This window comes from Macaca thibetana, chromosome 4 (assembly GCF_024542745.1).
Source record: "Macaca thibetana thibetana isolate TM-01 chromosome 4, ASM2454274v1, whole genome shotgun sequence".
Classification (NCBI taxonomy): domain Eukaryota; kingdom Metazoa; phylum Chordata; class Mammalia; order Primates; family Cercopithecidae; genus Macaca; species Macaca thibetana.
The window spans coordinates 6,193,571-6,219,466 of NC_065581.1; the positions used below are offsets into that span (position 1 = coordinate 6,193,571).

General features: G+C 40.5%; 1 protein-coding gene across 3 annotated transcripts in view; it reads right to left on the reverse strand.

Moving 5' to 3' along the window:
* F13A1 (coagulation factor XIII A chain) overlaps positions 1-25,896 on the reverse strand; it is a 160,731-nt gene that overhangs the window by 125,504 nt on the left and 9,331 nt on the right. For 2 of the 3 annotated variants that reach the window (XM_050789671.1, XM_050789670.1), the window contains exon 3: positions 19,728-19,916. In XM_050789671.1, coding sequence (XP_050645628.1) covers positions 19,728-19,916 — 189 coding nt within the window. Of the gene's footprint in view, positions 1-6,415; positions 6,471-19,727; positions 19,917-25,896 lie in introns of those variants that run through there. The other variant, XM_050789672.1, reaches the window with a different exon arrangement.

Consider the following 25,896-nt stretch of genomic DNA (forward strand, 5'->3'; position numbering starts at 1 on the left):
AACCAAACTGCATACCCAGTTTTTTGCCCCATATGACCCCAACTGTTATGCAGTTCTTTCAACTGACAAAGAATGTTTTCATATTTCTTGGGTTTCTGACCCCTCGTGCTGGGGTCTGGAAGCCCAAGGGGTGGAGAGGGACTTGGTGGGGAGGCAAAATTTGAACTGAACATGAAGGTCACTGACCAGATGCCTTGCAGTTAGCAGCTTCGAGACCCATCTCTTTCATGTTCTCAGTCTGCTCAGAACACATACCATAAAGAATTCTCTCCTACAACAACTGAATTTCCCCCAGCAAATGGCAAGTCTATGGAGCCAAAGCACCATTTGCTCATTTGCTTGTGTTCCATCCATTACATGAGCAGGATGAGGATTCTAGGTTTTACAAGAAGGGCTCATTTCATTAAAATCATGGCAACTGACTTAAAAAATAAAGTGTCATTAGCCAACAAAGATAAAACGTTTAGCTGAATATCTTCCAAACAAAACAGGCCAACTGATGACATTTTTGCTAAAACAGTCAATTTTAAGGATAATTATAAATCACTGGTAATTCTGAAAAAGTATTTGTTTGTCTTTGGAGTATATATGAATGCAATATATAAAAGCAAGTGTTAAATGAGTTTGTATTGCCAGAGATTAAAACAATTATTGGAAGAACAAAAATCAACATAGCAAACATTCTAAGGAGTATGGTGCAGTCAATCTAATATTAACCTACAAGTGGATATTTACAACACATACTCAATAAATATTAAACAGATGTTTACTAGTGCTTATGATGAGCAGAGTGATACTACTTAGTCTGGAGGAGATGGGATGGTGAATGTGCTGAGATATGATACATTTCCTGTGCTCAATGGGTTTATAATTAAATATCCAAGTTTAGATTGTAATTTAATTCATAATACTAATGCCATGTGAGAATAACAGGGCAAGAGTAGTAGACTGTGGGGAAAGTCAATGACTTTATTAACTACACGACAACAAATATGGAATTCAAAGGATTGGCAGAAAGAAAGACACACATTTGCATTTTGTTTATTCGTATGTATATTTATGTGTGGATGTTTATTTGCTTACTATAGAGGCTCATTGTTACTTCATAAGTTGATTACTGCTTACATTTAAAAGCATCACTTTAAAAAAACTGTATTCAAGCCTAGTTTTTTTGCAAGTGACATAGATAAACAACATAAGAGACCATGGATGCAGTTGAAACAGGGATGTAAAGAAACAGTATTGAGGTTGGACCATCCTTGCCTAGGGATGCCTTGTGGGAGAACACAGTTGTTCTTGACATCTTTTTAAGGCCTTGGAATATATTCAAATCTCCTCTCATTTCCTCTGGTCATGTGTTCCACAATGATTTGCCTTTAATAAAGGTCATTGATGAGTACCTCTTTATTTGTGGGCTTGAAGGGGTACAGTATCGCCTTCCATAAATAACACCTAATTCCAGTGCTTTGGAAAGTGGCACAGTGGAATTTCGTCTAAAACATCTGCCACTACTCAAATTCCAGAGTGCTTTAAGCATGTTCCCTGGAGTTTCATACTGCTTGTGGAGTGGCTAGAGAATCCTCACTTTGGGGACTCATCTGGGCCAGCCTCCCTGGCAGCACCTGGTCACTGAACATCACATGGCTCCCCATGAAAACAGTCATTTGGCAACTCATTCTAAGGGAACTGGTCTCAGCTAACAGTTAATGGCAAGAGTCTAATAAATTCATTTTGCTAAAATGTTAACTAAGAAGAGTGCTAATACTTCTTTTTACCTCCGTGTTTATACTTTGTAGGAAATAATGCCTTCACATCTTAAATGAATAAATTGCCATAGTAGAATTTCATTCATTGCATAAAATTGGGAGAGGGCATGTTCTTTACTTCACATTCTGAAGACCTTGTCTTCTTGCTCAGGGGATTTTACAGTCTCAATGTAATTTCTTCTAAGACCTTTCCAGATCCCAGGCCCAGTGTCAGACCAGGTAGACCAGGACCAGCCATTGGATCCTGATTATTCTGGACCATTTAGAGCTGGAATAATCAGGATCCGAATTCCACTGATTCCTCCCTAAGGGATGACACTAGGTAGGAGGAGCTCAGTTAATATGTCATTACACCTTTTATATATCATTATACCTTATATCAAAATAATAAATATTTGTTGTTTTAAGACACTAAGATTATGATATTTTGTTAAAACAGCAACATAAAACTAACGCAAACACAAAGCACACTGTCGGCACATTGTGAAGACTCAGTAAATGACAAGCTCAAGTATAAAAAATGTATGGAGGATGGCCGGGTGCGGTGGCTCATGCCTGTAATCCCAGCACTTTGGGAGGCCGAGACGGGCAGATCACGAGGTCAGGAGATCAAGACCATCCTGGCTAACACAGTGAAACCTTGTCTCTACTAAAACTACAAAAAATTAGCTGGGCGTGGTGGTGGGTGCCTGTAGTCCCAGCTACTTGGGAGGTTGAGTCAGGAGAATGGCATGAATCCAGGAGGCAGAGCTTGCAGTGAGCCGAGATCACACCACTGTACTCCAGCCTGGGCGACAGAGCAAGACTCCGTCTCAGAAAAAAAAAGAAACGTGTGGAGGACAAGAGTCATGAATCCGGGGTCACCATAGGTACGACAGACAGGTGAAAAGAATGATGAGTGAGATATACCTAGGTTGAATTGGGAAATACTGCAAGGAGGTAAAATAGTTACGAGCACACCTAGGACCTAGATCTTGGTTTCTAAATACTACTTTCTATTAAACTGAAGCAGAGTTCTTTGGAGAAATGGTTCTCCTTAGAGAAATGGTTCTTTTGAGGGTAGGTGCAGGGAAAATTCAAAATGGGCCTGAAACATCTTACTGTGCCAGACAATGAGGAAGTAAGGATACTGAAACTAGTTGGAATAGTTTCCAACTGGCAAAATCGAGGCTATTTGAAGCTACTTGAACATTGAGTTATTTAATGATAATAAAAGATTTAAATAACTTATTTAATTAAAGGAGAAAATCAGGATTCATCCTGGTATTAATCAATCATTCTATCGATAATAATTTTGGTAATAAATGGGATTTTATAGTCTCAAGATAATTTCTTATAAAGTACTTATTAACCATAAAAGGAATAAAGAGTAACTTTGCAGGGGCAACTCCAACAGTCGCCTCTGTGTTGGGCTCTGTGACGTTCTTCCCAACACACCTTCGGAAATGACAGACAAGCTTATCCTCAGCTGCTGGGAGTGATGACAGAAAATAGTGCTTGGTGGTTCAGCCCTTCTTGGGAGTTGCCTTAGCAGAAGAAAACTGCCTCATCCAGGGTCACACCTCATTCCAGGGATGGCTCACATCCAGTGACTGATCACTATGGAGCAACAAAGCCCCATCCCTTTGTCCCCATCTCAGGAGAACTGTGAAGAGCCATCTCAGCTCCAGAGTTTCACAGAGGGTCAGCTGAGGCCTTTGGTGTGACTGCATTGCAGCCTGACTCCCCCACTGCCCAATACTGCTTCCTTCCATAGGAGTTGATCCCAACGGCACTCCCTCATCGACGGCTTGCATGCTAATTTCACAGTCTACTTCCTGGGTACTCAACCTTTGCCACCACCTTAATCGAGTGGTTAAGTTAACATCATCAGTAATGGGATCTGTAAAAGTTATGTGCAACCAGGTAGGAGGCACCGAGAAGAACACAGCATCATTTCTGCAATCTTCCTGTGAAAGATACGTGACTTGATTTTAACATCAAGTGAGGAAACGTCAGTCAAACCCAAATGGAGGGGCATTCTAAAAATTACTGCCTTGTAATGTTCAAAAGTGTCAAATCATGAAAGTCAAAGCAAGATTATGAATCTGTTGCAAATTAAAGAAAACTAAAGACATGAGACATGACATCTAAGTATAACATGTTATCCTGGACTAGCTTCCCTTGCTAAAAGGGACATTATCAAACAAGTAGAAAAACTCAAATGTCTTCTAAAGATTAGATTACCATAAAATATCAGTGTTAATTTCCTTATTTTGATGGTTGCACAGAAGAATGTCTTTGCTCGTAGGAAGGACACACTAAAATATTCAGGGATGATGAGACATCAGATCGACAATTCTAATAATGGTTCTGGGAAAAAACAGTTCTTTGTATGGTTTGTCTTGTAAATTTTCTGTAAAGTGGAGTTCCTTTCAAAAATTTTTTAAACTTTTAAACAACAACAATATATGTACTCAATTTTTGTACAATTATCCTGTATATTCACATCCTTCCTTTTTTTTCTTCCATCAGTGATGTAGGTTTTTAAATTTCTTAAGAGACACATTTTTGAACCAACTTTGTTTGGAGCATCAATATCGATTCTTCAAAATTACATGCTAAGGGATGCCTCCTGGTTGCCCTACCCTCGGCAACATCCTATCTCTAACAAAAGACGCAAGGTGGCCTTTCCCCTCAAGAAGCATCAGCTATAAGAGAAGATAAAACTAATTGGTGAGGAGCAGAACAGCAGTGAGGTGTTCCACACATTGCATAACAATGCAAATAAATCCAGAGGCTGGAGAAATCAACTTGCAAGGGGTTACTTAGTGAATCATTAAAGCAAGGATGATTGAGCACCACAAAGCCAGGTTTACCATCCCATATAAATCTAAGGGAAAAGAGGCAGAGAGCAAAAAGAGATTTGTTTCTAACTTCCAAAGATGATTACCTTATGCTTGTGCCTTCAGTAATTAGGACTGTGATTTTTTTTTTCCTGAAATTTTGTCTTGATGGCTATAAACACAAGAACTGTCTTTATGAATCATCTTTATTTTTAAAATTTGGCTAACACTCTACTCAAATGTCTTTGACATGTTTAAAGCAATTTGTTTCACAAATATGAAAGTTAGAAAAGGTTGAAATGATGGAAATGATGGAAGTGAAGTAATGGAGAGAGTGTGTCATTTTCTATCACTTAGAAATATGTTGCACAAATAGAAAAGCTGTTTGATGGAAAATGCCACTGCAGCTGTCTCCACTACTTCATTTCCGTCATTTTAGTCACAAAAACATAAGGTTTTCTTCCTCTTTTTGTAAAATTAATTGCTTTAATACCAAAGGCCCCTGTCCACCGTGGGCACTAACCAAGCAGTAACAGCAGACTGATTCCATAAGGGGAGCACATTCCTCATGGGCCTGCCTGATGGGCCTTTCCTGCCACTGCAAGCTCCTTACAACTCCAGAGCCTTGAAACTGAGTGGTGCCCAAACTCCAAATCAGCCGGAAACTTGATTCAGGAAAATATTCCCTTCTCACTAGAAGCTTGTGTGCATCAGCAGAACAACAAGCTCCTCGACTACCAAGAATGCCATCCTCCTTGCCTGGAGGGTATATACTTCTTAGCCCTCTTGGAATGCTCCCAATTCCTCAGGAGTCATCTCAAGACCTCCCTGCCCTTTTCTGAGATTTTACCCTTCAACTCTAACTGATTCTCTTGCTCTTGACTGCCCAGAGTCCCTTCTGCCAGCCACGTCACACATTTCTGGAAGGCAACTGTATCAGTATAGCTCTTGATTACATAGTCTATGACTGTGTTCATTGTTTGTGGAATTCTTCTCACTCCAACTGCAGTAAGCTCTTTAAAGACAGAGATGTTCAAGAGTTTGAAACCAGCCTGGTCAACATGGTAAAACCCTATTTCTACTAAAAATAAAAAAAAATAAAAAATAAATAGCTGAGCATGCTGGTGGGTGCCTGTAATCCCAGCTACTCGGGAGGCTGAGGCAGGAGAATCACTTGAACCTGGGAGGCAGAGGTTGCAGTGAGCTGAGATTGCGCCATTGCACTCCAGCATGGGCACCAGAGTGATACTCCATCTCAGAAAGAAAAAAGACAGAGATGGGGTCTTTCATTCCTCTTAAACCCCCTATGGGGTGTCACAAAGTGCTGGACACAGCAGAGATTTCTGCATCAGAAATTCATTGAACCAGACATGGGACAAGATGTTATAGAGATCTGTAAACCGATTTGGACAGGAAATAGACAAGGAAGTTGAAGAAGCCAAAGCAAAACCTCCAACAGTGCAGAGAAGGAGCATCGCAATGGCTAAGCTAGGCTTTAGCCAGAGATGGGCAGCACATTTAGAACATCCAGCCCCAGCTTCCTGAAGGCTAAAGAAATACTCATGAACAGACACAAAAACTGTCAGACTCACCTCCCAAGGGTAACTCCCATTACTCCTCTGACAAATGAGTAAATACCTATGCTACGGTAGGTACCTAGTCAGGCATGAGTAGGGGAGGAGAAGGCTTCCCCCATTACACACACAACAGGAATGGCAGGCAACCATCAGGTGATGGTCAGGCAATTGTTAAACTGTCTCTCTAAAATAATAATTGGTCCCAGCCAGTGCCAGGGAAGGGCAGTCTCCCAATAAACAGAAATACCTGAAACTGGTGATCAGCAGCTTCCCAATAAGACCTCAGCAGTTGGCTGAGTGGGCTCACGCATGCGCGCTAAGAGTTAAAATGGCGGAATTTCACCAGTATGTGTTCTTCCTCTAGGGACGCTCAACTGGTAAGGAAAAAATGCCTCAAGTGACCAAGAGTACAACACTAGTAAATGCACTGTGCATGCTCCCCTTCTAAGCGCTAGCAGGCCACTGCATGTGCAGACAGCCCACGTAAGGGAAGAATCACAGGAGTGGGGACGCAAGACCCAGAAGTATGCCAACAGATAAAACCCGAAGTCAGCCAGGTACGGTGGCTCATGCCTGTCATCTCAGCACTTTCAGGCGCATCATTTGAGGTAAGGAGTTTGAGACCAGCTTGGTCAACATGGTGAAACCTCATCTCCACTAAAAATACAAAAATTAGCTGGTTGTTGTGCCAAGTGCCTGTAATCCCAGCTACTCGAGAGGCTGAGGCAGGAGAATCACTTGAGCCTAGGAAGTGGAGGTTGCAGTGAGCTGAGATCGCGTCACTTCTCTTCAACCTGGGTGACAGAGAAAGACTCTGTCTCAAAAAAACAAACAAAAGCCCTAAGTCAAGGTCAAACTGTGCACTGTCTTTCAAGTTACCCACTTGGCCCTTTTCCAAGTTTACTTTCCTTCCTTTCATTCCTGTTCTAAAGCTTTTGAATAAACTTTCACTCCTGCTCTAAAACTTGCCCCAGTCTCTCCTTCTGCCTTATAAGGAGGCAAGAATTGAGGTTGCTGTAGATCCATATGGATTCACGGCTGCTAACATACTTTGGTGCCGTGGGACTCCAATACATTTGCTGCCACTAACACCTAGACATGCATCCACAGGACAGTGTGTATGTATGCATGAGAGACAGAGAGAGAGCAAGAGCAAGACAGAAACAGGCAGACCGAGATGGAAAGTAATAGAAATCCTAAGAAAGAAGAGAAAAGATCAGAAAAGAGGCTGAGATATTGAGAAGAAAGGGGGGTGAAGAGGGTAGCAAGAGAGAGGTATAGCTATTTATAGCCTGTCTTATGGTTTTCTGGCTCTAGCTGCTGTTATAGTAGCATTTTATGAAGGTTATCCTTCCTTAAGGAATACTGTAAGACTTTAACTTTCCTGTATAGTTGCAATATTGAAAATAAGGCTGGTAATTGGGTCATCTTATTAGGAAGCAACTGTCACGAAGCAGTTCAAAGAGCTTCCAGTTATTCCCTCATCCATCCTTACAACATGCTTCTGAAGTAACTGGAGGGCACAGATGAAGAATATTTAGTCCACCTGGATCCTTTCTTTTGTGGGCTTTAATTCCACTTGCATGCTCTCTTTTTATATTGGAGACTCACGAGCAAGGTATCACAGTGGGCACATTTGTTTTCATTAAATATTTTTTCCCCACCTTTTTCACCCCTTGCTTCATACGCTGCAAAAATGTCTTAGAATTTATGTGGAAAATCCAGGGAATACCCACAGTCCATCCTCCCTGAGTTCAGATCAGTGCTTTCTGGTGGAGTACAGTTTCAATTATGTGGGTGCAAATGAGCCACATTTATAAATTCTTGTAAGTGAAAGAGGTCATCGTAACATAGAAGTGTGAAGACAGAGAGAAACAGACATAGGAGCAAAGGTGAAGGCAAATTAGGGGAATAGGAAAGAGAGGGGAGAAAGCAGAGGAGGCAGTCAGGGAGGAAGCCTTTGTGAATGTTCTGAGTGTTCTCATTCCAATACCCATGGCCCTTCATAAGTGCTCTGTGTGGCACCCTTGATGTGACAAAGACATGAGCGACTCTATTACCCTAAGGACCGTAAGCTTCACTCGGAAACTCCTGCTCTGTAGACATGATATGGGTGACAGGGCAGGGCTGAGGAAGCACATGGTAAGGTCTCTGACACCAAAATATGGATGGCTATCCCACCTACTTTGAGATTAAACTGTTTCTATCATTTCAACTAGAACTATGGGCAAATAATTCCAGGCAGAACTTGGCCTGTGGGTTGTCACAGCCCCTGTTTGACAAATGAAGCTGTCAGAATGTAACAAGGACACTGGGTATTTTTGTTGGGAGGTTCAGTGATGGTTGTCTTTGCCATCAGGAAACAAAAGACATGAGAGCAGTGCCCTCCTATTTGCTTTTGGAAGCATTTTCTTTGTGCGTGTGTAGATGTAGACAATCACTTATGGGGAATTTATTGGGATACAAAGTGAAGTTTTGATCTATGTATACATTGTAGAAAGATTCAATCAGCTAATTAACGTGCTTATTACCTTACATAGTTACTTTTCTTTTCTCTGTACATTGAAAAAAGAAAGGCAACTGTGGTGAAGACATTAAAAATCTATTCTTTTAGCAATTTTGAAATATACAATATATTATTTTAAACTGTGGTCACCAAGCCGTGCAGTAGATCACTAAAACTTTTTCTTTCAGTCTAACTGAGACTTTGTACCCATTGATCAACATCTTCTCTTTCCTCATTCTTTGCCCCCAAGCCCCAGCCTCTAGTAACCAACTTTCTACTCTGTTTCTGTGAGATTGACTTTTTCAGATTTCACATATAAATGGGATCATACAGTATTCGTCTTTCTGTGCCTGGTTTATTTCAGTTAGCATAGTGCTCTCCAGTTCTATCCTTGTTGAGAAGGCAGAATTTTCCTTCTTTAAGGGCTGTATAGTACTCCATTGTGTCCATATACCACATTTTCTTTATCCATTGGTTAGGTTACTTGCATATCTTGGTTATTGCGAGTAACAGTGAAATGAACATGAGACTACATACATCTTTTCAACATACTGATTTCAATTTTCTTTAGATACATACCCAGAAGTGGGATTGCTGAATCACATGGTAGTTCTATTGCTAGTTTTGTGAGGAGCCGCCACACGACTTTCCAGAATAGCTGCATTAATTCACATTCCCACCATTAGTGTATAGGGTTCTCTATTCCCTGCATTCTTGCCAAGGCTTGTTATCACTCTCTTTGGTAGTAACCATTCTAACAAGTATGAAGTGGCACCTCATTGTGGTTTTAATTTGCATTTCCCTGATGATTAGAGGTGTTGAGCTTTTTTGTGTAAGCCTATTGGCCATTTTGGTGTCTTCTTTTGAGAAATGTTTGCTCAGATCCTTTGCCCACAACCTGGGGTGAGTCACTTAATCCCTGTGAACATTGGTTTCCATATTTTTAATAAGTTTTATTTCTACCTTCCCTGCCTCCTGGTTTATTGTGAGAATAAAAATGTGGTTTCCTATACATGATCTCCTTTAACCCATAAATGGCTGTTTAAAATAAATATTATGGTCCCTATTTTCAGGTGAGGAAACAGTAACGTGATGGGGGGTGGGGTAAAGTGATTCTGTCACTGCTATCCATGGTGGAGGTCAGGTTCTTGCTGGGCACTGCCTGAGTCCAAGCCCCCTCCTTCCCCACCAAAAGGGCTTCATTTAGCCCTTTTATCACATGAGCTGTCGTCCCTGGCATGACCTACAGACGGCAGAGGGCCAGCCACTGGGGCATATTGTTAGTCCTCAGACCACAGAGTGTTACTTCACTACAGGTGAGTCTCATTTTACTATGCAAACACACACACACACACACACACACACACACATTTTACTACCTCTAGTTATAGAAGTAAAGATAAGTTCCTTTGGGGGAAAAAAGGAGGGGAAAAATCATGCACACTCATGCAGCATCCATTTATCCTATTACTTAGTGAGATTTTTTTTCCCCCTTGAGTCTCTTACTAATGTCCCTGACAAAATCTTGGTCCTCCCATTTATCTTCCACACTTCTGCTATAGCAATCTAAAAAGTAGGAAAAAATCAGATATTAATACTCTATCTAAAATATTACTACAGAGGCTTCTGGCTGTTTATAGAATTACATCTAAACTTCTTATCAAGTCATACAAAGACATCAGTGTGCTTCCAGAATGTCATGCTCCACTGAACTCTTCTTTTTTTTTTTTTCTAGAATGTATACATTTTCCATTCCCCTGGGTCAATTTCTATTCATTTTTTGAGACCCACCTCAAATAGCACTTTGTGGGGGATTCTTTCAACTATTCTTGCCATCAGTCGCTCCCTCCAAGGTGGCTTCTAAGCATTTGTTCAAAAGGCTGGCACTGAACACAGCCTTTCCTACTCAGACTGTCCCCTCTGGACAACAAATACTCTGGAGGCAAGGGATGAATGTATCTTACTACTCTAATCCCAGTATGATGCTTTGCACATACAAAGTATTCAATAAGAGTTTAATAAGCACATTCAAAAAGAAAATAAATAGGCTTTCTGCTTAAAAGAAGCCAAATAAATATCTGAGAAATATAAGAACATACTCTTAACAATTATTTTTGAAAAGTTACTAAAAATGAATGCCAAATTGATAGTTAGTTCAATGTTTGCACAAAATCTTAAGTGTCAAAAAGAAAAAAAATGGATATAAAGTTATCACAACACATAGACTACGAATCTGTTCAAGATCTGCCGTCCACCTGCCTCAGTGTTCTATAGAGGTAATATGCATCTATAGTCCAGCATTTCCTGGAATGAGTTCTGCACTTTATTAGATGGTATTATAAAAATAAAAATGTGTTAGGATAGTGTTTATAGTAGAACAATTTTGGGAATTGTTGGGCTAAACAAGATTCATTTTTTGGCTGCTTGTCTACTCACAGCCTTTTATATATGAATGTGCCTTGGGCCTCTATGAGAAGAGACACAAAACACAGCATGATCCAAATGTATTTGACGATGGAACTTTTTTCCCCCCAAGGAGCATCTCACATGACAGGTGTTCATAGAGAACACTCTCTGGGAAACACTGTCCTACTTTCTTAGATGCCATTATTAGTCACTTCACAGAGATGCTTAAAAATAAACACGTTGATCATCAATGCAGAAACCCATAGGAGCAAAAGTCTGAAATGACATTCTATATAAATGTTGCTTCAAAATGATGAAATAGGCTGTCTATTTTCACCAAAATGCAGCATAAAATAGTTGAAAGAGTATAGGCTAAGAAATAGTTCTCTATACGTTACAAGCTGCATAATTTGGGGCAAGACATTTCTCAATAGAGAAACTATGTTATGTACGTGAAAATCACACATCAGCATGATGATTTCACCTGGACTTTCTGAAACAAAAATCCATGGGAAGACATAGTCTTAAAGGATATGGATGATGTTTTCAGATAGAAGGGTACTCCTCTGCCCGCCAAGACCCTGCAGCACCTGCTCACCACCTGCGTCTTTAAATAACTTGAGACTGTCAGATATGAGATTTAGTTCATACTTCTCCACCTACGGCAGTCATACTCTCCCTCACCTCTTTCTTGACAACCTTGGAAGATGAGGGACTTTTCTTCCTACTCAGCCCCTCACCCATGCCCCTGTCCTCTATGCTTCTACCTCCTCCAGGATTCTCCTCCAGTCCCTCCTGAATCTTCAGAATTCTTCTTTCCTCTCTGCCTGCTACATCTTCCAGTCCCTCCAATCGTGAAACAAATACCGAAATCAAAACATCCCTCTTCTCACCCGCATTCCTCTCTAGCTACTATCCAAATTTTCTTTTCCTCTCCTTCAAATTTCTTTAAAGATTCATCCAAATTGACTACATCAATTTCTTCACATCTCCTTGACTTTTAGACCATTAAAATTTGGAATCTCCCCGAGTTCAACCAGTGTCCCATTAACTATTGACTCCAGTGGGAAATTCCTATCTCACTGTATCTCCTAGTTATATTTAATAACATTGGTCATGCTTTCCTCTTAAAACACGCAACTCTTCTGGATTTAGTGACACTGCATTCCCCTTATTTTCCTTCTGTTTATCTGCTCATTTGGTCTTTGTCTCCTCCAAGGGCTCTAGTTTCTGAAGGGATGCCTTAGAAGTTGTTTTCCCCAGGGCTTAAGCCTCAGTCCACTGCTGGCTTAATTTACCTTTTTCTGAGTGAGCTTGCCCACGTGTGTATGATATCCAAATTATCACCTGTCCAACCCAAACCTCCTCCCTAAGCTTCAGACTCATATTATCTATTGGACAGGCTTACCTGAAAGTCCCTCAAGTAATTCACACTCACCAATTCAAACAGAATCACAATCGTACCTCCACCATCTCCTTGGTGGAGGCTCCCTTGGTGGAGGTAGTAAGCATTGTAAGTAGAAGAGGCTGCTTGGGTCTGAATTGAGGTCCGAACACACTTTCCAGGTGTGACCTGGGGTAAATTACTTAATCTTTTCAACCCTTATCTTATGGGAAAAATAGAGATGGCCATAGTCCAATGCCCAGAGGGCTGCTTGAACAATTAAATGGGAGGCACACAGCACCTCTGGACAGCACCAATGCCAGTGAGTCATCAATGAAGCTACTATCACTATTATCATTTTCCACACTTGATTTTTTCCCTCTGGAATTCCAGGCATTCTTTATCTCATTTGGAAGTGCTAGCATCTGTCATCATAGTCACATGAGCCAGCCACCTGGAAGTTGACCTTCACCCTCCTCCCTTTCACCCCTCACAGACTACCCAACACAAGTCCTCCTAAATATTTCTCAAACCCTATCACTCCTGTCCATGTCTACAACTGCAGCCGTAACCCAGGCTCTCATCCTCTGCTCTGATCATCTCCTCTCCAGTCTTGAATTGCCCCGATTCCTTGAAGTGGGCTAGAGCAAGCTATCTCAAATGAGAAGCATCCATGTCACTCCCACCCTGAAAAACACATCAGCATCCAACACCCCAGCTAGCTTTCGATAAACGCTACTCAAGAAATAAGTGAAATAAAGATATTAAAGTGTTGCTGATGACATTTCCATGTTTTATGGGTTTTGTGATGCAGAACATGTGCAATTGACCCAGTCCTAGAAATGCTTGAGTGGGTGATGAACAACCCGCCTCAATGCTGCCAGCATTAGGACTGCACTTTTATACTCACAGGATGGCCCAGCTAGGGGGGTGCCCAGCACACACGACTGCGGGTCCACAGCACCCACTTTCAGCTCTCCCCCGGCCCTCTCCTCTGAAGAGACTGGAAAAAGGGAATACTTTCACAGCTTCCCTTGCAGCGAAGGGTAGCAAATGAGACATAAATGGATGCCAGAAGTGCCTGGGAAAGCTTTTGTTTTCCGGATAAGTGGGGTAGGTCTTGCTAATGCCATCCTTCTCCTCATCTTTCTGCTGTAACCAGAAATGTGAAGCTTGAATCTGTGGGGGCCATCACAGAATTGAGGGAAAGGTCAGGAGAATCTCCAAAGTGCTGACCTGGACACCCCCAGGTTCCCGTGGTTGAACCCCAGGGAGAAAGAAACTTGCTCACGGACCCTATTGTCACTTCGGAGGGCTCCTCAGGGAGTGAAATCTCTGCTATTTTGAGGGGGAGAGCTGGTGAGAAATACAGCTTGGGATTTCTCCCTCAACTGGGTATCAAAAAAGCAGGGGCCTATGTCAAAGTAACAGCAAATTAACACCACAAGCTGTTCCCAAGCTTTCACGGCCTCAGCCACAGGTTAGTAAAACCTGTGATTAGCACTCTCCTCCCTGCCTTGCATGATTTGTCATGGCTGCAGGCTCAGAGGTGAGAGAGAGAGAGAGAGACGGCCCTGCAGGCTCCCGGGACATTTTTCAGCCACACCCACCTCCTCAGATTCATTAACACCTCCCACCTAACTCACAGAGATAACTGTGCTCTGCCAACGACTAATGAACACAGTTATCAAAGCACAGAGAACCCCTGCAGCACAGCTCATCAAGACCTGGCCAGGTAAGGCAGTAGCTCTCCAGTTCACCTTCTCTACCCAGAGTCCAGCACACCATCCAAGAGACCCTATTTATTTAAATATTTAAAAAGTAAGAAGGAAGAAGGAAAGAAGGAAGGGAGGGAGGGCGGGAAAGAAATTGGTTAGAAGGCAGAATCACATAAATAAATACCATGACCTAGGTTCCGAGAACAGCAACACGGGGAAACTCCAGTGAACTAACACATCTCAGCTCATCTATACAGGTACAGGGAATGAGAAAGCAGCCGCAACAAAGAACTGAATGCAAATTGGAAGCAATTAAGTGCAAAGCTATTTTTTCAGTACTTTTAATATAATAATAACTTGCTTTATGAAACAGCTCTGGTTTTACTTATATAACAAACCTGCACATGTACCCCGAACCTAAAATAATTTTTTTAAAAGTATATAGTGAGTGTGATGGTTAATACTGAGTGTCAACTTGATAGGAGTGAAGGATACAAAGTATTAATCTTAGGTGTTGCCAAAAGAGATTAACATTTGAGTCAGTGGGCCAGGAAAGGCAGATCCACCTTTAGTCTTGTGGGCACAAACTAATCAGCTTCCAGTGAATACAAAGCAGGCAGCAAAACTTGAAAAGGAGAGACGGGCCTAGCCTCCCAGCCTACATCTTTCTCCCATGCTGGACGTTTTCTGCCCTTGAACATCAGACTCCAAGTTTTTCAGTTTTGGAAACTGCACTGGTTCTCGTTGCTCCTCAGCTTGCCGACAGCTTATTGTGGGATCTGGTGATTGTGTAAGTTAATACTTAAATAAAGTCCCCTTTATATGTATACACACACACACACACTATATATACACACACACACACATACACACACACACATATGTACACACACACATATACATACACACACACATATGTACACACACATATATACACACACACATATATATACACACACACTCATACACACACACATACACACACACACACATATACACACACACATATACACACACACACATACACACACACACACGTACACACACACATATATATACACACATACTCATACACACACACATATATACACACACACATATACACACATATACACACACACACACGTACACACACACATATATATACACACACATACACATATATATAGCCTATTAGTTCTGTCCCTCAAGAGAACCCTGACTAATACAGTGAGTAAGTAAGTTAATCTTTGTTGGTAAGTCTCTTGTTATAAACACTCTTAAAGATGTACTGGTGGAGATTCCTTTAAGTGCCCTTTATTTTTAACAAAGTATTCTCTTTTCTGTTTTTTTTTTTTTTTTTTTTTAATTTATGTTAAGGTTTGGTTCACTGTTAATAGTAAATGACGTCTCAAATGCTTAGACATCTAGCTGATTGTAAAATGTTAGCTAAAATGGATCTTCTCTTGAAACAGTGTTGCCAGATATTTAAAAATGTATAGAAATTACATTCTTTTTCTGTTTTTTAAACCATCATTTTTACATTCTGAGTTTCTGGAAATTGAGGTGCAGCTGTATATAGAAACCCTTGCACTTAATTTCATTTCTAGTTCACATTCTATACTCGTCTCTTCTCATTATAGCAATTACCCTTAAAATCTAATTTCCTTGGCTTTATGCAGTCCTATTGAAACAGGCACTGAATTTTAAGAGAATTATTTCCCCAGCAATGCTCTTTTTTTTCCAGTCTTATAACTATGGAAGCAATGAAGCTGAGGCTGTCATGTAACTTCCTGAATGACATGAGATGCGGAAAGGACTCTGAGCAAGATAAATCCTCTACCGTGGGTCCTTCAAGGCCCTTGGAAGTGTGCTTAATTTCCACACTAAATAGTAGAGTGTGGAATTTTGTCATTTGCCTTGCTTGTATCTACAACAGGTTGGGCAATGGAAAATCTTCAAATGTGTGTGGCCTATAATAGAAAAATCTTCAAATACATGTGGCCTATAATGTCCCACACATATTAGAATATAGCTTAACTCTGAACGTACACATCATGGGCTCTGAAAGGTTTAGAATACATGTTGTTTAAAAAATGTAAAGATTTTATCTCAAAGTCAAATTAGCTATGCTTTCCCCCCTCTTTTTTTGAGGGAACAAAAGTAATAGTATTTCTTATGTAAAAAAAAGAAGAAGACTTAAAATGTTCACTGTAGTGGATGCTGTGGTGTGCTGCCTGGACATTTCCCATTGTTGGGAGTGTTGGTGACTAACAATTCTCATTCATTTAGTTGCTTTCAGGGGTTGCCCTCAGCCATAGAGAACCAATTACACCAAGGCTACAACCCCAGTCAAGGTATAAAAGGTATAAAAGGCCCATATCCCTGGCTCAAGGCGAGACGACTCTGAAGATCCAACCCATAGCTAGAGCTCACCTTGAGATCCACGGGGGCCCTGTCTGCACTGCGGTTCAACTCCTCCCTCTGCCCAACACTGATTCCTTCACTCCCTTGCAGATGTTGATCTTGAGAGATCTCCCCAGTAAACTTTGTGTGCACAAGTCTTCTTCTCAGAGTTTGTTTCCTAGTAACCCAATCTAAGACATTCATCTTACCAGTTTTCCTAAGACTTCCATTATCATAATTATTTTCTGAACGGTTTATGAGAGTGTCTCAAACCTCAGACAAGTCCAATTCAGAGCTGAAGCTTCCTTCTCCTCTTCTCCCTACCCTAAATACTTGGCTTTAGAGATGGAGTTAAAAATTCCCTCATAATTGCAGCAGAACTGTGGTTCAGAGCTTCAAACGCACATTTGTTGTCATGCATGTTACAATATGTTGTTAGGCAGGCGATTTTGTCATGTGTGAACATCATAGTAACAAAGATGGTACAGCCCACTACACACCTAGGCTATATGACAGAGCCTGTTGTTGTTAGGCTACAAACTCGTAGTGTGTTTTACTATACTGAATACAGCACTGCAGGCAATTGTAACACAATGGTTAAGTACTTATATAAAAACATAGAAACATTTATATGTAAACATAAAAACATAGAAAAAGTACAGTAAAAATTCAGTATAAAACGTAAAAAATGGTACATCTGCATAGGACACTTACTATGAATGGAGCCTTCAGGACCGGAAGTAGCCCTGCGTGAGGGGTGAGTGAACGTGAAGGTAGGTCATTACTGCATGCTACTGTAGACTTTATACACACTACAAACTTAGGCTATACTACATTTAAAAAAATAAGTAATCACACTATTATATTATAACTATGACATCACGAGGTGATAGGACTTTTTCAGCTCCATTATAATCTCATAAGATCACCTATGCATGATCTGTCATTGACTGAAATGTTGCTACGTGGCACATAACTGTACATGGTTTTTGTTTTCTTCTACAGTGTCAGAGTTTCCAATCTTTAGTTAAGTCTGTTAAATTTCCTTAAAAAACTGTCTTTTTTTTTTTTTTACATTAATACTTATTCCAACTGAAATTTACTACTGTATATGGGATAAAAGATGAGGGTCAATTTTTAAATTTTCTTCCAGTTGGAGAACCAGTTATTCCAGCATCATTTATTTAAAAACAAACAAGCAAACAAACAAAATTTCATAGGCTTTTCTTCATGAAACCAACAATCATATTAAGTCATATACTGAAATCCATTTCTGGATTCTCTATTGTGTCCTACTAAATATTTTTCATAGTATGTTCTGATAACTGCGCTTCTGATATAAAATACTCTTATTGTTTGTTTGTATGATTTCCTTGGTTATCACCAGGTAATTATTATTTCAAATGAGCTTCAAGATTATTTTATACAAGTCCAAAAAAACAAAACCAAAGCCAAAAACAACTCAAAACTCCATTGGGATTCTAATTGGGAATGCATTAAATTTACATATTAATTTTGGGAGGCTTTTAAAAATTGACAATCATAATTGTATATGTTTATGGGGTTTGGGCATGTGATGTTTTGATCAAAATATACATTGTGGATTGATTAATTCAAGCTAATTAACATATTGATTCCTTCACATGACATTTCTTTGTGGTGAGAATATTTAAAATCTACTTTTAGTAATTTGGAAATATACATTATTAACTATAATATAGTTATAGTTAATATAATGTATATATAGTATATATGTATATATAATATATAAATATGTTATATATTATATATATAGTTATAGTTAATATAATAATATAATAATATAGTTATAGCCCACAGTCACTATGCTGTGGAATAGGTCACTAAAACTCATTCCTTCTATCTAACAGAAATTTTGTATTCTTTGACCAACACCTTGGGAGACTAAAAATGTGTAAGAAAGACTTTCCACTCAAGAACATGTTTGATTCTTCATTGGTATTTCATGTTTTTATTAAGATTTAATAGCTGGTTTATATAGGTTGTGTGTTCAGGTTTTTAGTCCTATATTTTATAGTTTTAGTCATGTGAAATTTTTTTTATGTCTATTTCTGGTGCTTAGTGCTGGAGAAGATAAAAGTTACTGACTTTTATATATTTATCTTCTATCTAGCCAACTTACAAAGTTTTATTAATATAGTGCTTTTCCAGCTACTCTGGAGGCTGAGGCACCAGAATCACTTGAACCCAGGGGCGGAGGTTGCAGTGAGCTGAGATCGCACCACTGTTCCAGCCTGGGCGACAGAGCAAGACTTTGTCTCAAAAAAAAAAAAAAAAAGAAAGAAAGAAAGAAAGAAAAAAGAGGTGATTAAAGTACAAAGTGTTTAGTGAACTTTATTGGACTATCCACTTTTCTTTTTTTTTTTTTTTTTTTTTTTTTTTTTTTTTTTTTTTTTTTGAGACAGAGTCTCGCTTAGTCGCCCAGGCTGGAGTGCAATGGCGCGATCACGGCTCACTGCAAGCTCCGCCTCCCGGGTTCACGCCATTCTCCTGCCTCAGCCTCCCGAGTAGCTGGGACTACAGGCGCCCGCCTCCTGGCCCGGCTAATTTTTTGCATTTTTAGTAGAGACGGGGTTTCACCGTGTTAGCCAGGATGGTCTCGATCTCCTGACCTCGTGATCCGCCCGCCTCGGCCTCCCAAAGTGCTGGGATTACAGGCGTGAGCCACCGCGCCCGGCTGGACTATCCACTTTTCATGGGCCATCCCATGGGACTAGATCAGAGCAGAACCAACTTTGGGAATGCATACATGGATTGTATGCTAAGATTTACAAACATTTTCAGCACATGAGACCAACTAAATCATGGAGATAAAAGTTACAACCATAGGACGCCAAAACCATTTGTTTAAGGAAGAATAATTTAGTTAAGCGACACTTTATACCAGTTTTACTTACTTTTATTTATATGAGATTTTCCCTTTGGGTGGGCCCCACGTTATTAATATTTGGCACTATACAGACCAGTCTTAGAGCGCAGGGTGATTCAGGGGCTGGATGTCATTCCAGCTCCCACCACTGTTAACATATGACACTAGGAAGTCACACAACTGTGCCTGTACCTACCTCTCTCTACAATGCAACCCATGGTGTCAAGACTGGGGCTTGCACGTGGCACTCACCAATGACGTATTCCACCCTGAAGAGATCCCGTCTGGGGTCATATGGACGATTGAAGTCAATCTGAATGTAGAAAGACTGCCCTCTGCGGACAATCAGCTTGTTGTTTTCATACTTGTCAGTGTGGTGGTCCACCTTGTTAGTGTCCCATCTCTCCTTGAATAGGTGAATGCTCGTGACATTAAGAAACTCTATGAACAAGAAAAACAATTGAAGAAAATAATCGACTAACTTTAGTTTAAACACAAACTCAAAAACAAGATTTTTTTCCTGAAGAAGGCAGGTAGCAAGGTCTGCTGAATGAAACTCTGTAGGAGGCGGGGGTAGGGGGAACACTGTCTGGAGAGTCAGCCTCTTGTGACATTCTTGTCTTTGAATAGAGCTTTTTAAAGCTGTCTCCACCTTTGATCTCATTTCAGTCCACAAGGCACTCACTGTGGGATAGATGGATGCCTGTCTGGGAGATCCAAACACAGAGAAGCTAGGGCCAGAGTTGAAGTCTTCAGGTTCTCAGTCTCACGCTGGTTTTCGTTATGTTAGGAGCTTCCCATCATGTCACTGCCTCACTCTGTGACTAACCAGGCAGAAGCAGGGAATAGCCACTTCAATTTTCTTATCTTTCCAAAGGAAGGAATCAAATCTGACAAAGCCTCAAGGGGACATTCGAAGGACAAAGTTAACCATTAATCCAAAATTCTCCTTTTACCTCAAGAAGGGTCAAATGTACCCTCCCTCTGTAATTCTAAAAGTAGATCTCAGCCCTCACATGCAGGAAAGAGAGGGAGCAGGTCTGGAGAAGGACACTAACATTTCCATGAGATAAATGTGATTGTTTTCAGTTACACAGAAACTATCCTCAGCTTTCCTTAGCTACTAACGGGCCAGTTCAAAAGTCAAAACCTGGACTGTCTGATGCCGACATTCACAGGTTTTTCTTTTGATTTGTGGCATCAGGAGTATAAATGCCAATCATATGTTTCTTAGTTGTCTAACTTTGTATGTGTGACTTAAATTCATTTCTTCATCATAGAATGGAGACACTAATATTCATTTCATAGCCTAACATGTTCCCCATCTTATAGGACTGTGACAGGAGATGGCATGAGATGACACGTGTGCAGGCATTTAGCAAAGGGTATTACACGTGAAAGTCAGCTCTCCTCCTGCCCTTTTCCCCTTCCCCTCTGTGAATGATCATAGATGAGAGAGGGAATCATCCTAACTCCCTGTCCTCACTGCACTTTACAAGATCTAGAGACTGGTTTCTGTATGTGTATTTGGTGTTGTAAAGGGTTATTGGGGAGAAGGTGGGGTGGGAAGGTAGAAGGGTCAGCAGGGGTGCCCTGGCCTCTTGCCCTCCGTCTCCCTGCCCCTGCCTGATGCATGATTTGCCCTCATGGCTATAAGCACCGTGTGCACAGAACACACAGCTGCTGAGCTTGTACCCATACTGGGGCATCTCCTGACATACTCGAATGGCTCCCTTTACCTTCACACGTAAATCCTGTGCAGGATGCCTGGTCCCTTTGGACCCCATTGTGTTCCGTAGTCAAAACCAAGAAGTTGGGCTCTTTAAGATCCTCTTCGGTCCTAAAGCCCAGGAATCCCTGAAACACTACTGAGCAATTCAAAGTTCAGGCAATCCTGAGTTTGAATCTCAGGTCTCAAAATTCCTTTGTGAAGGTACTTTACCTTTCAGAATCTGATTTTTCTTATTTTAAAATGAAGATACTAATACCCTAGAATGTCTATGAAGGCTCAATGAGATAACGATGCAATGGGTCTGGCCCTGTACCTGGCACATAGTGGGTCCTAGGCTTACTGTGGCTCACTGCCCCTAAACTGTGACAGCCATTTCACAGGGCATGATGCTCCATGGGTTACTCTGACTGCAGCATTACAGCAAGTAGAAAGTGCAGGATGCAGTTTTATTTTTACCTCATCTCAGAGCCCTGTTGTAGTTCACATTCCCCTGAAGGGCACTTTCTTTCCATTATGCTGTGAGCTAAAGATGTTTAATTCTCTAGACCTCTCTATTCCAAGCTGTTATTCTCCTGAGTTCTCTGGTCTTATTAAGGCCACAATTCCCAGTGATAAACCAACCCAAGAATGAGCTGGAGAAGCACAAATGTCCCTGTTGAAAAGGAGCCTAGCAGTCAACTCCTCTGGTCCTCTTTCTTAGCACAGCGTCTTTAAAAAAAATTTTTTTTTTAAATAGCTAAAAAACAAAGTCCTTAGAAATGGGTTTCATCAGTTCTCCACTTACCAGTACCAATGGAAGGAATATACTGATATTACATCCTTACGGAATCTCACAGAACAGCAATAGCATTTTCTCAGCCATCTGGTAAAACTACTATATCCTATATGAAACATTTTCATGAGAGCCCTACTACTTGGGCTTCTAGCTTCCATTTGAACAAAGAAGTCATTATTTCATAGGGCAAACAGTCCATTTTTAAACAACTCTAATTATTTGAAAACTTCTCTTAAGATAAACTGACATCTGCTTCCTTGTAATTTTTCTAACCACGGGTCCTCGTTCTGACTTCTGGATAAATATAGAATAAGACCTCTTATTCATTTTATCTGGCACTCTCTAGGTATTTAAAGACTGCTCATAGGGTTTTTTTTTTCTGAGTAAAACATTCTTCATTTATTTAACTGTTTGTTTGTTTGTTTGTTTGTTTGAGACAGAGTCTTGCTCCATTGCCCAGACTGCAGTGCAGGGGCACGATCTCAGCTCACTACAACCTCCACCTCCTGAGTCCAAGCAGTTCTCCCTGCCTCATCCTCCAGAGTAGCTGAGACTGCAGGCACACTCGCCACCATGCCCCACTAATTTTTGTATTTTTTTTTAATTTGGTAGAGATGGGGTTTCACCATGTTGGCCAGGCTGGTCTTGAACTCCTGACCTCAGATGATCCGCCTGCTCAGCCTCCCAAAGTGTTGGGATTACAAGCATGAGCCATCGCACCCAGATTATTTAACTGTTTTTAAGAAGTTATTTCTAGAACTTTTATCCAACACTGTGTTTGGGAATAGTTTCCATTTTGTCAATTTCTCTTTTGAAGTGTTACTTTCTGGAATAAAGTACATTACTCTAGTTGTGGTTTGAGAGAGACCATTACATCTTTTAAAATAAATAGTGTATTTCTATTATTTCAGCTCAAGATATTATTAGTGTCTTGGATACTCTTAACTCACTGTTGATTTATATTATGCATCTGATAAAGCAAAATCCTTAAAACACATTCTTTTTTTTTTTTTGAGACAGAGTCCTGCTCTTTTGCTCAGGCTAGAGTTCAGTGGTGCAGTTTCGGCTCACTGCAACTTCTGCCTCCTGGGTTCAAGCAGTTCTCATGTTTCAGCCTCTCAAGTTGCTGAGACTGCAGGCTCACACCACCACGCCTGGCTAATTATTATTATTTTTTTTTTTCAGTAGAGACGGGGTTTCACCATATTGGTCAGGCTGGTCTCAAACTCCGGACCTCAGGTAATCCACCTGCCTCAGCCTCCCTTAAAACACATTCTAATGTTATTTCTAGCAACAGTGGATCAAAATTCAGTTGAGGCCCCTACAAGTCACCCACTCATGTTGCTATTTGGCTATATTTATTTGTGCAATTGTTTTCTTCTGTTTAGTTTGATGTTAAGACTTTGCATGTGTTAAGTTTCTTCTTATTGAGTTTGGTTCACTGTCCCATGCTCTTAAGATAATTTTAACCCCTAAGTATGCATTTAATATATTTAATATTCTCCCTAGCTTCTTGTCCTATGGGAATATTATAAGTGTGCTATTTTATGTTGCCACTCAAGACATGGGTATAAATGTTGATTAGGTAACTGTCTAATAACTACTAGCTAAGTAAACGCACAGCAGTAGATGCTAAAAGGTGGACAGATAATTATGACACAGTGTCAGACATCTCTGACAAAGGAAGTAAAGAGTACTGAGGGGAGTTTCAGGGAGGAGCTCCAACCCACATTTACGAGGTGGAAAATAAGGAAGTTCTCTGAAGGAAGTGAGACATAAGCAGTGGTCAAAAGAGGGGTCAGTTGTCCATGTGGAAAGGGAGATGGAGAGGAATGCTTCAGGCGGAGAAAGAAGGATACCTGAAGACTGACGCAAGAGAGTGCGTAGTTGCTTAAGAAATTGAAAGATGATGGTTGGCTGAAATGTACTAGTGGGAGCCACGGTGGAAGAATAAGAAGGAGCCTGCTCATCACACGAGCCTTGGAGACCATGTGAAGGAGTTTAATTGCATGGTGGATCCAAAGAAGAATCTGAAACAGCAAACTGACATGATTAGATTTATATATTTATATATTTAAACTGCTTCTGGTGGCAGAGTAGAAAAGGGGTTGGAAGGGGCAATGCTGGAAGGTGAACCCAGTTAAGAAGCTGTTGCTGTGTTCTAGGTGAGGGGCCATTTGAGTTTAGCCTGCATGTAGAGGTTCAAGGCGCTACTCCTCTGGTACTCCTGGATTTGCCTTCTCTATTCGAACCCTCCCTCCCTGCATGATAATGTGCCCCTGAAATGAGGCCTGCCTTGGCTTCCCAAGCAGCTCTACCTACAAGGCAAAGTAAAGCTGGAAAACGAGAAATCTTCAAGCATTTCTTTGGTATCACTGGTAATGTCTCATCCATCCTAGTTCTCATTGCAAATGAAAACCTGGCTTTCCAGCTTTACATCCTAGCCTAGTGTACCTGGTTCATGTCTAGTGAGACTGGTTAGTGCTAGTTTTATGGAATATTGACAGGTATTGGAAGAATTAGAGCTCCATGGTTAAACCAGTGTGGAAAATGCTGGCCTAATCAAAGCTGATCAGGATTCTTTACTGAAGCATTCATGTGAGACTTTAATACGCTGATGTACACCACAGACATCCTAGAGGGGCAACGGTTTCCAAATGTAAATGACTATGGAAACTTTTCTCTTTGGAGATCTGCATTTTTCAGAATATGTTTTTGGAAATGCTTCACTACTTACTAATTGTGCAGCCTCAGAAAAGTTATTTAATCTCTCTGAGCCTCAGTTTTCTTATCTTTAATATGGGAATGAAGTACCTATCTTACAGAATGGCTGACACCTAGTACATTCTTAATAAATGTTTATTATTATTATTATCATCATTAAGAGAAGTAGAAGAGCATAGTAACAGCATAGACTGTGGAGCTAGGCTGCCTGAACCCAAATCCCAACTCTCACTTACTGTCTTTGTGACCTTGGCAAGCTACATAAATGTCCTGTGCCTCAGTTTTCTCATCTGCAAAATGAAGTTGGTGTGAGGATTAAATGAGAAAATGCACTGAGTGCTCTATCATAGGGCCTGGTACATGGTAAATGCTCAGAAATTGATGGCAATAATAATCATAATAGCACTGAGCATTTGGATGGGCCCTTAGGACCAATCATTAAGAAGTCAGGCATCTGAGAAGGCATGGTGGGAGGCTGGAATCTGAGCTATGGAAGTCACAAGGTAAAGAAGGTCCCTGGGAAGCTTTTTAGCAGTGGCCTTCCAACCTTCCCAGGGAACCATGCCCTTTTATACTCCTTGTCTTCTGAGCAGACAGGCTTGCTTTGAATTTCCACAGGTAAATAGAAAGCTTTTCTCCTCTTGATTCTCAGGAAACATCTGTCTTTTTTTTTTTTTTTTTAAGTATTGTAATTAATTTCTTTGTATTATCTTTATATAGGTGATTTTTTAGCCATGGGATTGCAATCCCCTTGAAGACTGGACCATGTCTTAATTATCTTGCTGTGGTGCCTGGGGCAATGGGCAAAAATGCCACAGCAAATGTGCCTCCTTTCATCTGAACACCTTTTACCTGAAAATTCGGAGCTTAGAGTTGATCATTTCAAAATAAATTATCTCATTTACTGTAGGATTAATCATCTGTGTCCTGTAAATGTCATTTACCATTTTATTCTCAAAATATGCTAGTTTCAGGACATACATATATAGTTGAAGGTATGATGTGGGAATTTATAACAAAAGACCTCCAGATCAGCAGTTTTGTTTCACAAAATAAAATACCCTGTCTTTCTAGCCTGCTTATACTGTGATGAAAAAGGGTGAGAAAAAGGGTGCTGATTAATGCCTTTGAGAATAGAAAAGTCAAACAAAAAAAAGATAAAACCCCATCTCATGGGTTTATAGTTTTTT